The sequence below is a fragment of the Suncus etruscus genome, chromosome 17, assembly GCF_024139225.1.
Source record: "Suncus etruscus isolate mSunEtr1 chromosome 17, mSunEtr1.pri.cur, whole genome shotgun sequence".
In the NCBI taxonomy this organism is placed as follows: domain Eukaryota; kingdom Metazoa; phylum Chordata; class Mammalia; order Eulipotyphla; family Soricidae; genus Suncus; species Suncus etruscus.
The window spans coordinates 43,060,552-43,074,910 of NC_064864.1; the positions used below are offsets into that span (position 1 = coordinate 43,060,552).

The 14,359-nt window shown below is 43.9% G+C and overlaps 1 protein-coding gene across 4 annotated transcripts in view; it reads left to right on the forward strand.

The window, feature by feature from the left end:
* The first annotated feature begins 1,644 nt into the window (after positions 1 to 1,644).
* The window catches only part of CNNM1 (cyclin and CBS domain divalent metal cation transport mediator 1), a 67,543-nt gene continuing 54,828 nt past the window's right edge, over positions 1,645 to 14,359 (forward strand). For 2 of the 4 annotated variants that reach the window (XM_049790824.1, XM_049790826.1), the window contains exon 1: positions 1,645 to 3,273. In XM_049790824.1, coding sequence (XP_049646781.1) covers positions 1,689 to 3,273 — 1,585 coding nt within the window. In that variant the 5' untranslated portion in view covers positions 1,645 to 1,688. The remainder of the gene's footprint in view (positions 3,274 to 14,359) is intronic. The other 2 variants (XM_049790825.1, XM_049790827.1) reach the window with 1 other exon arrangement.

Sequence of the window (14,359 nt, forward strand, 5' to 3'; positions counted from 1 at the left end):
TTTTAAGTTTTATGATGAGACTGGTCAGCTCTATAGGGTGGAAGAAACATCAACCTGGAGTCCAAAGAAGTTTCACTAGTCCTTAAATTTGGCCTATAAATGAGTATATTCATATCAATTTCGTAGAACTCTTTTTGTGTCAGAAATTATACATATGAAATTTCTTTGTAACTAAAACTTGATAAAGGTGTCATACTGCTGATAAAACCCTGGGACCTAAAAGAGGACCTTGAGATTTCAAGGCACTTTGTACTGAGGAGCTTGGGTTGGGCGAAGAGACATTTAAGGGTCAGGAGACATGTGTGTTCCTTTTTTGTAGTACTTCAGAAAAACGATCATAAGCCTGACCCCCCCTCCTCCTTCTCCCAGTCCTCCCTCTTCAGATTAGATTTTCCTCCTGTTTCTTAAACCACACATGCAAGAGGCAGTTTATGGAAGAAACAAGTCCTATATTTGAAAACAATGTAATAATGAGAATGTATGAGGGAAATAGAGAGCCTGTTTAGAGTACAGGCGGGGGTCGGGTGGGGAGGAGGGAGACTTGGGACATTGGTGATGGGAATGTTGCACTGGTGATGGGTGGTGTTCTTTACATGACTGAAACCCAAACACAATCATGTATGTAATCAAGGTGTTTAAATAAAAAAAGAAATCATAAAAAAATAAAATAAAATACAAATAAAAAAAGATACATCATACATTTCTTGCACAATATGAAAGGTAGCTTAAGTCAGAATGTGACCGATGATTCTAAGGCCTATCTAGTCCAATACCCAGAAAATGGCAATTTCCACTCTAAACGATAAGAATTTGTTATGAAAATGTGTTTACTTTTAGCCAGAAAGGTTTGTATTAGGCTATTTCTAAATGCTTCCATAACATGGACACGACATTCTTTTTGTTCTGCTGCATAGTATTCTGACTCACCGTGGTAATGTCATTTGGGTACAATAACTTTTTTTTTTTTTTTTTTTTTTTTGGTTTTTGGGTCACACCTGGCAGTGCTCAGGGGTTACTCCTGGCTCTAGGCTCAGAAATCGCCCCTGGCAGACACAGGGACCATATGGGATGCCAGGATTTGAACCACTGTCCTTCTGCATGAAAGGCAAACGCCCCACCTCCATGCTATCTCTCCAGCCCCAACAATAACTTTTTATTGATGATTATTCGGACTTTACAAGAAATTAAATGTAAGCGACATAGATTTATTTATTTTTTAAACATGAAAGACTGACTGAAATTGGGACCATACACAACCAGGGCCTGCCTCAGAAATATCCTTGTCCAGAAAGTGGGGGGAGAGGGAGACTAGAATTTTCTTCCACCCAATGGGAAGCTTCAAGAATCTGCAGGGGCAGGGGACCCCAGTGGGGTGCGAATTCACTTAGGGGCACCCTCCAGCTTGAGACCAAACCCAGCATTCCACCCGCAGCATCTCTGACACTCCGACACTGGGTGGTGCACGGTGGGTACTGCGGTGCGTCACTGCTTCCAGCATCCCGCTGGAAGCCGGGGGTCCCCGCAGGCTGTGACCCGTGCGCACACTCGCTCTGGGGTTCACGCGTGCCGGGGGGCGTCCACGTGGTGACCTGCCTAGGGCCGGGTTCCCAGCGCCAGCTCCTCCTCCTCCTCCCCGCCGCTCTCGCTCGGCTTTCTGCAGTATCACGTGCAGCCGCGCTGGGTGCAGGATGGCGGCGGCCGCGGCAGCGCTGGGTGTCAGGCTCCGGGACTGCTGCAGCCGGGGCGCTGTGCTCCTGCTCTTCTTCTCCCTGTCCCCTCGGCCCCCGGCCGCCGCTGCCTGGCTGCTGGGCCTGAGGCCGGAGGACACCGCCGGAGGCCGCGTGTCCCTGGAAGGAGGCACCCTGCGCGCGGCCGAAGGCACCAGCTTCCTCCTGCGCGTCTATTTCCAACCCGGGCCCGCGGCGCCCGCGGCGGCCACGGCACGGGTGCCCGCGTCCACCCTGTCCCCGGCAGAGAACGGCACCAACGACTGGGCTCCACGGCTCGTGTTCATCGAGGAGCCCCCGGGTGCGAGCGCGAGCGCGAGCGGCGCGATTCCCAGCGCCGTGCCCACGCGCCCCCCGGGTCCGCAGCGCTGCCGCGAGCAGAGCGACTGGGCATCCGACGTGGAGGTCCTGGGGCCCCTGCGCCCCGGAGGCGTGGCAGGCTCGGCTCTGGTCCAGGTGCGGGTGCGGGAGCTGCGCAAGGGCGAGGCGGAGCGGGGCGGTGCGGGCGGCGGCGGGAAGCTCTTTTCGCTGTGCGCCTGGGATGGGCGCGCTTGGCACCACCACGGCGCGGCCGGCGGCTTCCTGCTGCGCGTCCGCCCGCGCCTCTACGGCCCGGGTGGGGACCTGCTGCCCCCCGCGTGGCTGCGGGTGCTGGGGGCGCTCCTGCTGCTCGCCCTGTCTGCCCTGTTCAGCGGCCTGCGCTTGAGCCTGCTGTCGCTGGACCCGGTGGAGTTACGGGTGCTGCGGAACAGCGGCTCGGCCACCGAGCAGGAGCAGGCGCGCCGCGTGCAGGCCGTGCGCACCCGGGGGACCCATCTGCTCTGCACCCTGCTCCTGGGCCAAGCCGGAGCGAACGCGGCCCTGGCCGGCTGGCTGTACGCCTCGCTGCCGCCGGGCGTCGGGGACCCCGGGGAAGACTATGTCGAGGCGGGGGTTCACTTTCCGTGGCTGCCGGCGCTGGTGTGCACGGGCGCCGTGTTCCTGGGCGCCGAGATCTGCCCCTATTCCGTCTGCTCGCGCCACGGGCTGGCCATCGCCTCGCACAGCGTGTGCCTCACCCGGCTGCTGATGGCGGCGGCCTTCCCCGTGTGCTACCCGCTGGGCCGCCTGCTCGACTGGGCCCTGCGCCAAGAGATCAGCACCTTCTATACCCGGGAGAAACTGCTGGAGACGCTACGCGCCGCAGATCCCTACAGCGACCTGGTCAAAGAGGAGCTCAACATCATCCAGGGCGCCCTGGAGCTGCGCACCAAAGTGGTGGAGGAGGTGCTCACTCCGCTGGGCGATTGCTTCATGCTGCGCTCTGACGCCGTGCTGGACTTCGCCACCGTCTCCGAGATCCTGCGGAGCGGCTACACGCGCATCCCGGTGTACGAAGGGGATCAGCGGCACAACATCGTGGACATCCTGTTCGTCAAAGACTTGGCCTTCGTGGACCCCGACGACTGCACGCCCCTGCTCACCGTCACTCGCTTCTACAACCGGCCCCTGCACTGCGTCTTCAATGATACCCGTCTGGACACGGTGCTGGAGGAATTTAAGAAGGGTGAGCCCCGGGGTCTATGCCCCTCCCTCTAGCTCTACCCTTTCAAACGTGGTCCCCGGTCAGAAGAAGGGGAGTGGTCAGTCAGGTTCCCCTCCAGAAACTTCTCTGCTAGGATATCAAACTCCCCAGGAAGGCCTGCTTCCCTGACTTTTCTCCTTTTGCCTTTCTTTCCGGTCCTTTTCTGGAGGCTGACTAAACCCCAAGCCCTAAACTAGACTGCCAGTTTGATACCCCACCTCGCAGCCTCCTTTCCCCTGTGCCTACAGTAATAAGCTTCTCTGCACGTAGAGTCAGGACAGCCTTGGAGTACAGTCGTGGTTACTTATATTAGGGGAGAAAGGACCTCTGAAGGTCATCCCGAGAACCCCTGCCGGTTTCTCTAGGAAGCCGCCTTCCCTTTGAACTACTTGCTAGAAGGAATTTCACCGTTTGCCGGACCAATGCATTGCTGGACAGCTCCAGCTGCGCAAGTCTTTCTTACTTCAAGCAGAAAAAATGTAGGTCTCCCTAGCTTCTCTCCGGGTCCTCATTCTGCCTTTGGGGGACGGGATCCATATAAAGTCAGCGCCAAACATTTTAGCGCTCCTTCCCCTGTTGGAATTCTCCAGCAGCCTTGCATCCCCACCTCCCTACTCTTCAAAAACACCCGGGTTGGAGATTAAAAGTTGACTAAGAATGAGCTGTCCTACTTGTGGGAACTGTGGTTCCAGGAGACTTTTGAAAGAGGTATCTCTATACTTATGAGTTGACATGTTTATTTAAAAGGTAAAAAATCAGGCTGAGATGTAACTCAGGACTCAAGCAATGTTTGTTTGGGCAGAGCCACACTCCTCCAAATAGAATTCCATCAACAATAACAAAAATCAATCCTCCTGACTTCAGAATCAGTTTTTAAATTTAGCTTCAAATGATTAGCAGAACTCTAAGTATGATTTTAATTTTTTTAAATCAGTCTCATTGTCTTTGTCTTAATAGCTATATGTTAAGGCTTTGTAAATAGAGAGAAATCAGGACTTCCTCATGCTATGACATTTTCAGGCAGATGAAATTACATTAAATATAAAATCACAACCTAAAAAGAAGGGAGACTCTAAAAGTACTTTCAGACATGGGCAGAAGACAGCTCTAGACTTTGTATTGATATCATGAGAAAGAGAGGAAAATTAATAGGCATTGAAGCTTACACTGGGCCCACTCTGGGCCACTGGCTCTTCTTTGTCGCACTCCTTGCACTGTACTTTGAAGTTCATTCAAACTCTCTTAGAATTATACATATTTTTGCATGACAATGAAGTCTGCCTCTGGGCATTAAAACTGTGCACATCTGGAGCTGATGTTGGGGTTCAGGATAAACACCATCTATGCCTTATCAGAGGCCCGAGATTCCATCTCTTTGTCCAGAAAAATACTTGACTGCTAAAATTAATTGCTAAAATTAAATTGCTAAAACCAAATACCACAAATGAAAGTTGATTTTTTTATAGCTCTATAAACTAAAAGTGCAGCTAGAAGGTGTCAGTAGAGATGGTTTCTTCCCAGGTCTCTGCTGCCTTCTTCCTGTATTTTTACTTTGCCATCCCTCCTGGAGTCTCGCTCTGTCTTCTAATCTCAGACTGGGTAAGGGCCCAACCAAGCAACCTTGTTTCACTTAATCTTCTTTAATATATGAAAGGCACAGTGAAGTGCAATTAAGATACTCTTTCATGATCATTTTGGGAGGTGGGTGATGTTTTGGGCCACACCAGGTGGTATGCAGCATACTTCTGACTCTGTGCTCAGTGATTATTCCTGGCTATGCTCTGGGGAATCGAATCAAGTGCCTCATGCAAAGCAAAGACCTTACCCACCATACTATCTCTCTAGCCTATTTTAATGCAATATCCATAAACTATTTCATTTATTTTAAGATGTATTAAGTAGCTATGTATTGTTAGAAAACAAGGAAGAGAATGGAACGCTGCCTTTAGGGTGGTATGAAGTGTAGAATAAGGCGATCTTTAGAAGCAGGGGTTGTGCTTCAGTAACCTTTGGGTGTCCAGCAACTCTATGTGGTGCTTTGCTTTTGATGGACTACCCCAAAATATCAGCATTGAGCTGAAATGAGCTCTGTTGTAGAACTTTTAAATAGAATGAAAAAGACTTGAGTGTTCTGCTAGTGAATAGTTTGTAAGTAGGTGGATTCCTAAAGAGAGAAATAGGCCAGAACAGTGAACCAAGGAAGCTGTTTCCACTTCCCTCCAGAGCTTTGCTGCTTGCTCAAAGTGTGGTCCATAAAGCAGCAGCATGAACCTCACCTGGAAGCTTTTAGAACTGCAGAATGTCATGCCTCACTCTAAATCTACTGAAAGAAGATCTGCATGTTAGCAAGACTGGAAACCCCTGAATATATTGAGGTTTGAGAAGCAATGACTTCAGAGAACTCTAACAGTGATTGGTAGATTTTCTCAGGAAAATATAAGGGATAATTATCAAGGTGGATGATCTCCAAGACATCTAATAATAGGGTCATTTTCTATGGGTTACATTTATACCATCAATTAGGAGAAAACTTGACTTAGTTTTCTTTTTCTTACCTTTAAAAAAGAATTTTAATTAATTCCAGAAGCCCTTTCATTCCCCTTCTTTGCATCTTACATGTCTTAACCACCTAAACAAACCCCTTAGGAAGTAGGAGAAAATCCAGGTCATGTGACTCCAAAGTTCTCATCCAAATGAAATTTAATCTCTATATTTTTTATTACTCCAGGTCTTCAGAAGTAAGAAAGATAGATAAATTATCTGCCAGCTAGCTGTCCACCTTTACACAAGGGAACAATATTTCCTCCTTACTGGACTTTGAGTGCCCTAGTTCCCTACACAGAGAGAAGGAACTTTGCTTGCTTCAGTTCTGAGAACTAGCACTTGTCCACCACAACTAGGAAATGAATAAACAGTTATTAAGTCAATGGTACTGATTTGTTCTCTTCTTTTATAGTTCTATGTTTAAGTAAGGTACATTTTAATAATAAAATAAATACCATTGTTCCATTGATGACAGCTAATGCTTCCTCTTCCTGAATTCAGCATGCCAATTAGTAAGGCAGTCTTCCAGGTTCAAAATCTCTCCTTTACCATCATACTTTATCATCATACACACACACACACACACACACACACACACACACACACACACACACATTCTTTGGGTCATACCCAGTGGTGCTTAGGACTTACTCCTGACTCTATATTCAGGGATCACCACTGATTGGCTCTATCCACTGTCCTATTAATCTAGTCCCTACCATTATACTTATACTAATCACTATCTTAGTCTGCCTAAACTGTTATTTTTTAATTGCATAGATGAATGTCTTAAAGGACAGAAATTAATTTTCTCGCTGTTCTGGAGACTGGAAGATAAAGATCAGTATTTCAAGCAATTTTATTTCTAGTGAGAGCAATCTTCCTGGTTTTCAGATAGCCACTTTCTCACCATACATGGCCTTTCCTAGTTTCTTTCTGCTGGTAAAGAGAGGATGATAGTAAGGGGGCAGATGGTGGTGCAAGGAGAATGAGAGAAGAGTGATAGAGCACACATGTACACACTGGATGTTTGATTAAGGTCCTACCCTTAAGGTCTCATTATTAAAGATTACTTTATCTCATTACTTAATTACTTAATATATCATTGTTAAGATTATTTTAGTCTATAGAAGCCCCACTGGGTTTTATGACTTTAACATATTAATATAATATTCAATGTATTCATTCAGGTGAGGTGTAGGAAACATCCAAACTTTCATTCCAGAACAGTTATTCCTAAAATCTGCCACAAAGTTTATCAATATTCCATCCAAAATATTTTTCTTATCTAGATATACTTTAGTCCACTATTCCTCTTATGTTAGTCATTGATTTTTTTTTTTTTTTGGTGTTTGGGCCATACCCAGCAGTGATTAGGGGTTATTCCTGGCTCTGCACTCAGGGTTCATTCCTGGTGGTGCTCATTCCATCCCATATGGGATGCCCAGGATCAAACCCAGGTTTGCCACACACAAGGCAAGGCAAATGCCCTACTCACTGTATTTGCTATCTCTCCAGTCCCAACTGACCATTGATTTTTTTTCAGCAAATAGTTGCTGTCTGGGGCCGGAGAAATAGCATGGAGGTAAGGCTTTTGCCTTTCATGCAGAAGGTCATCGGTTTGAATCCCGGCATCCCATATGGCCCCTCATGCCTGCCAGGAGCAATTTCTGAGCATGGAGCCAGGAGTAACCCCTGAGCACTGCCGGATGTGACCCAAAAACCACACACAAAAAAAATAGTTGCTGTCTACTTCTTGTGTAGACACAATGCAGAATACCACCAATATGGTTTCTTTCTAAAGCTTTGATTCTAAAGCAAGATATAGAACAAGTAGCATAATGTTGGAGATTTTTTTGTAATCTATTTGTAAAATTTACTATTTTAATTTTGGATTGTTTTTAGTAGAAAACCAATCCTGTGTGAGCAATAGAAGAAGAAACTGAAGCTCTGAGCCCTCTGAATACTAAAGTGCAGGTAGTTAACTCAGGCAGTTCAGCTGTGCTGTCTTAGTAACACCATCCTTTGAAACAAAATACTGTGCAGTCTACACAATGCTGGGCTACATTATCATTATACTAGAATGGCTATAAAAAGGATACTTTGTCGTTTTTATACCTTTTTCTTTCCCATTCATTGATTTTGAAAATATTTAGCAATTCTTGCTTTGAGGTCAAGTGCTGTGGTATATTTTAAGACTAGAGATATAAATGGAACAGACATTGACCATCCTTTATGGAGCTGAGAGATAATCTCTCCAGTCTTTGATCCCACCCATATTATTTGTTGCCTGAAATTCATTCAATCAGTAATTGTTCCTGGTACAGACAGAAAGGTGTTACTCAGAAAAAAGTAAAGTAGACCAGTAAACATGTTAAAAACAAAATATCATCTTTCTTAGCAAGAAAGCAATTTCTAAGTTGGGAAGTGAATGTGGACAGCCAAAATCAGAAAGGAGGATGGGCTGGCTTTATGCCAAGTCAAATTAGGATTTCTAGATGCATCCTTGGCCAGGGAGTCTGTGGGGAAGTGTGAATACTTATGAAAAAGAACAAGAACAGGCACAGTTGATAACATACAATGAACATGTATAATAACACTTTACATGGACATAAAAGGGTAGAGAAACATCACAGGGGCCTATTTGGGGGACAGGTACAAGCAGATAGGTGATTGTTGAATGCTCAACCACAGTCTCCACTGCCCAGGTCTGCCTACCAAAGTCAACTGCAAGGGTTCTCATCTGTAAAAAGGCATCTGTAAGCCTCCATTAGGGTCCAATTAAACCAAAAGAATTAAAGATATAGTTGGCGCCAAGGACACAGTTGTCACACCATTTAAACAAGGAACTTCTTTGCTGAAGCCTTTTTTGCTTCTTGTAACTTTATCTTTTTTTGGGGGGGGGGGCCACATCCGCAGCATTGTTCAGGGGTTACTCCTGGATGTCTGCTCAGAAATAGCTCCTGGCAGTTACGGGACCATATGGGACACCGGGATTCTAACCAACCACCTTTGGTTCTGGATCGGCTGCTTGCAAGGCAAATACCGCTGTGCTATCTCTCCGGACCCCTTTTTTGCTTCTTAATCCTGAGTTACCTCCCCTTTTAGACAAGAAGGAAAGGAACACAAAGTTGTACAAAGGTTTGATTATTTGATTTAATATTTTCACTGAGGAATAATTTAGTTGAAAAGTGAAGGTTTTGGGGCCGAAGAGATAGTATGACAGTAAGGAGTTTGTCTTGCATGCAGAAGGATGGTGGTTCGAATCCTGGCATCCCATATGGTCCCCTGAGCCTGCCAGGAGCAATTTTTGAGCGTAGAGCTAGGAATAACCCCTGAGCGATGCCAGGTGTGACCCAACCCCCCTAAAAGTGAAGGTTTTGCCTTGCATGTGTGAGGTCCTGAGTTATATCCTTGGCATAGCAAAACTAAGAAAAATAATACTTTAATCTATCATTCCATACTGGGTGTGGGCTATTTTAGCAGGAAGTCTATTCATCCCATTACTTACTTAACTTTACAAAATGCTTCCAAAATACTACTATATTCTTTATATTCATTAAGAGTTGTTTTCACTCAAGGACATATTTCACTGGTGTCATAGATAGAAAACACTTTAAAATAAGTCAGAGCAAGGGCTGAGCTGTGGCACGGAGCAGTAAGGCGTCTTGCCTTGCCAGCGCTAGGCTAGGACAAATCGCAGTTCAATCCCCTGGCATCCCATATGGTTTCCCAAATCAGGAGCGATTTCTGAGCGCATAGCCAGGAGTAACCCCTGAGTGTCACTGGGTGTGGCCCAAATAAAACAACACAAAACAAAAAGTAAGAACAAACAATAAGATAATAATAATAAAGTAAAATTTAGGGTCCATCTATATTATGTATCTAAGAAATTTATCAAATTTAATATCACAGAAAAAAAGGAACTACTATACTGATATCTAGTAAACTAGATTTCAGCTAAAAAGAGGTAAAGACTTATACTATATAATGATCAAGTGTTCAATACATCAAGGAGGCATAAAATAAAATAAAATAAAATAAGTCAGAGCAATTGTAGAGCAGGCAGGGTGCTTACATTGTACACAGCTGACCCGGGTTCTACACCTTATAGTCCCCTGAACCTGCCAAAAGTGATCCCTGAACTCAGTCAGGAGTAAGCTATTAGCATTGCTTCCTGTGACCCAAAAATAAACACAAATAAAAAATAGGTTAGGCATTACTAAACAACAATTAGTAGAAATATTTACCTTCTAATCTAAATAATAACTAAAGCAAATATAAAATAAAACATAGTCTACTGTGTACAGAAAGGAAGAACCAGAGAAAAATAGCAATAGGAAATAATCAAACAACATGCTAAAATTGTCCATTTGTGAAATTTAGAATTTTCATAAGAATTGTAGTATTGTTCTAAAAAAAGAAACCTTCTTTATCAGTCTGACAATTAAAGTTATTGTCAAATATTATCTGGATGGGACTTGGAAAACCAAGAAGAATTTGGGTCATACTTGATTTTATTTTTTCCAACTTCGTTTTGCTTTTCGGCATAATAGCCTTCCTGTCAAACTTGTCTTTTTACCTAATCTAAATCTTACAGGCTATGGTTAAAATAGTTTTCTTCTTTTTATCACTTTTTTATCTAAGTTTGCATCTATTTGAAGTATCTCACCTCAACTTCAATTTTAAAATCTCAACTGCATTTGGTTGTGTTCCCAACTCTCTTTAAAGCACTTGTATGGCTCAAAAGAGGGAGTCTGTACTCTTGAACTGAGAGGCATTTGGACTCATGTTTGGGAATGTCAGGGTCTTCAATAACAACTCTTAGATCTCTTTAATTTCTACTGTCTGGTTAATTCCAAATTAAGTTCCCAATTCTTCCTTCCTTCTCTCTTTCCTTTCATCCCTTTCTTCCTCCCCCTCTACTTTCTTCTTTTCTTCCTTCCCTCCATCCTTTCTTCTCTTCCTCTTCCTTCTCTTTCTCTATCCCTCTCTTCTTCCATATCTTTCTTTTTCCCTCTCTACCCTTCTCTCTGCCTTCTTCTCTCTCCTTCTGCCTCTACCTTCCTCTCTTCTTTCTTCCTTTCTTCTTCCCTTTCTTCTCTCTTCTTTTTTCCTATCTTCCCTTCCTCATTGTCAAACTTCCTGCACTCCTAGTGTTTGTAGTCAATAATAAAGACACTAAGCAATCTGTAATCATGGACAGTAATGTTATTTGAAAAAATATGTGCAAGGAATTATGATAGCATGTAATGGGATTCTGACCAGATCTTCTAGCTAAGGATTAACTCTTCTCTCCCAAAGTTAAATCTAAATTGAATCTTAGAGGATGATGAGATGTCCCCCACCACCACCAAAAAAAGAAAAAAGAAAAAGAAAAAGAAAAAAAGGACGGAGTACAATAGTGCAAAGACTCTAAGGATTAAGAGGGTCAATGAGAGAGTCATGCAAAGTCCCAGGACTGGGTAACACCCTTTGGGAAAACTATTAACCAGCTGGTGCTTGAAAATGCTCCGCGCTGAATGGATGTTCACCAGGTGACCAGAATTTTGTCAGATCAGTAAATGCTATCACTGTGGGAGAGACTGGACCTCCAGCATGAACGGACAGAGAATCTAAAGGAAGCAGTGAAACTGGCTGAGGGGTACAGGCCAGAGTGCCTAGACAATATCTGTAGGGCAAGGAAAGAGGGAAAAACAATGCAAAAGAAAGGCCTGAGAGGTCTGGGAATACTTGGTGGAATGGGCAAGGAGAGAGTCCAAACACTATTGAGAAGAGAAAAAGACTGGCAATTCAGTGGAGAACCTAGAAAACTAAAGCAGAGCAGAAGCCTTCACCCCCTTGGACAGTGGCAAAGCCACAGTCACAGTCTCCTTCTCTTCTGCAGAGTGGGGAACCAGATTAAGTGAGGTCCTTGTCAAACATGATTTTTATTCACTGCAAATGACAAACTATATGTTTTAATCACTTGGGGGTGACTTTGGGGGGCCACACATAGTAGCACTCAGGGGCTACTCCTGACTTTGTGCTCAGAAATTACTTCTGGTAGGCTTGGAGGACCATATGGGATTTCGGAGGATTGAACTGGGTCTGCCTAGTACAAGACAATTGCCCTACCTGCTGTGCTATGCTCTGGCCTAAAGGGGAGGATTGTTTTTAATTATTTAGAGGTGGGGAGAGGGGAGAGAGAGAAGCAAAATTCCTGCCCCAGAGACAGGCAAGGAGGGGGTAGATGGAAGGGCAATGGGGGACATTGGTGATGGTAAAAGTGCACTGGTGAAGGGTGGTGTACATTTTATGACTAAAACTCAAGAACAATTTTGTAACCATGGTGCTTAAATAAATAATTTATTATAAAAAAGATTTTATTCAAAGAACTGTGGTTTACAAAGGTATTTGTAATTGAATTTTAGGCATATAATATTTCAATACCAATCTCACCATCAGAATCAGCTCCCATCACCTGTGCTCCCATACTCCATCGTCCCTCATTTCCCCTTCCCCATTTCCTGCCTGCCACCTTGGCAGGCACCTTAAAGAGTTGAGTGGTTACAGCTTAGATCTCATTTTTAGTTTTACTGAGTCTGTGCTTGGATATATAGCAATACCTCTGTCCCACATCATCATATAACAGAAGCCCAGAGCCTTGTTCCCCTACTACTTCCCTCCCCATCTGCTTTCTTCCTGCCCTGATTTCTTTTCTTCTTTGTCCTTCTCCTCCCTAGGCTTTGGGGGCAAGGGTTCTCTGGGTATCCCCCCTTTACTACATTACATTTCCTTACTCGGTTATTTTATATATCACAGGTAAATAAAATCATACAGATCTTTCTTCTTTTGGTTTACTTCACAAGGCATGATATCTTCCTGTTCCAAACAAGTTGCAGAAAATTGCACGATTTCATCATCCCTTTCAGCTTTATCGTATTCCACTGTGTCTATGTACTACATCTTAAGAATCTATCCAATTGTCTTTGGACACTGTTGATTCTTGTATCTTTATTATACTGAGTGCAGCAATGAATACTGGTGTGCATGTGTCTAATTGAATTAATGTTTTAAGTCCTGGGGATAAATAATCAAAAGTGGAATTGCTGGATTATATGGCAGCTCAATTCTAAGTTTACTGAGGACTCTGCATTCCATTTTCCAAAGGGGCTGAACCAGACAGCGTTCTCACCACAGTGGACATGAGTTCCTTTTTCACTTTGGTTATATTTCCAAAAGGTTTTATCTTCATCCTCCCTTTCTGAACCAAGAAGTCTAAATAGAACTTCATCTTACTCGTGATGATACAGGATCACAGTCATGAGAATGAAGTCACTTGATGCAGTATTATAAGGCTCTTTGGTTCTCTTCCTCTGATGATCAGCTGCTAATTCTCTTAGAGTCAGCCTCTAGCAGTCCTGCCCCCACAGCTCTCATTACAAAACCCTCTTTCTGTGTCTCTTTCAGAGCATCTGTTGAACTGAGAAACCAAGTAAATACATGTGTAGGCAATCATGTGACTAGCATACAGTAAGCTTCAGTAAATATTTGTTAAATAAATGATGGATTAAGCTTTGACTGGTGCCTAGGGTATGAGGTTAGTATACAGAGAAAGGGATAATTCCTTCTGGGATCAGATTCAAAGCTTTGCAAAGCCAGACCATCAGATAAAGGGTTGTTACTCTGCTATTTTTGCAGTGTTGCTTAGCAAACCAAGCTGCCAACCAGCTGAAAACCTAGTGACTAAGAACTATTTTTTTTATGCCTCGGTGATCTGGTTGCTATGGAGCTCTGGGTGACATGCTTGACTTTTTAATAATTGCCTTTTAGTGCCGTAAGATCTTTGCATGTGTGCGATTTAAAAAAGAAAAAGGTTGATTGATTTATTTTCACTAAAATAGAACAGGACTACAAAGGACAACCTTAAAAAAAATAAACAAGATTAGGGCCGGAGCTGTGGCACAAGGGGTAAGGTGTCTGCCTTGCCCACACTAGCCTAGGACGGACCATGGTTTGATCCCTCGGTGTCCCATATGGTCCCCCAAGCTAGGAATGATTTCTGAGCACAGAGCCAGGAGTAACCCCTGACCATCGCCAGGTATGGCCACAAAATACAAAAATAAACAAACAAACAAAATAAATGGATAGTTCGTTTTTCCAAATCAAGGTGGTTTACTGCAGCACTGGTAAGAGAACTTTATGGTTTTCTTCCTGATTTGATTGTGCAGATGAAAACTCTAACACATGCCAAGGTAGATCTTTATCTTTTTACAAAGAAATAGTCCAGTAGTTAGATATGAACTACAAGGCTTCACTGCCCTTTATAAACACTAGAGTCTAAAACTGTTGGCGTGCTGCAGTTTTGGTCTGCTTCTTCATGAAGAAGCATCCTGCAAAGCCAAAGTATAGCCCAGAATCATGTAAATTTACAACACTATAGAATTTTAGAGCCAAGAAAAAATAATAGTCATCATTTTCTCTCATCCTTTCAACTCAATGTGCAGAAAGCCAAGGTCTAGAGAGGACAGTTAATAAAAAA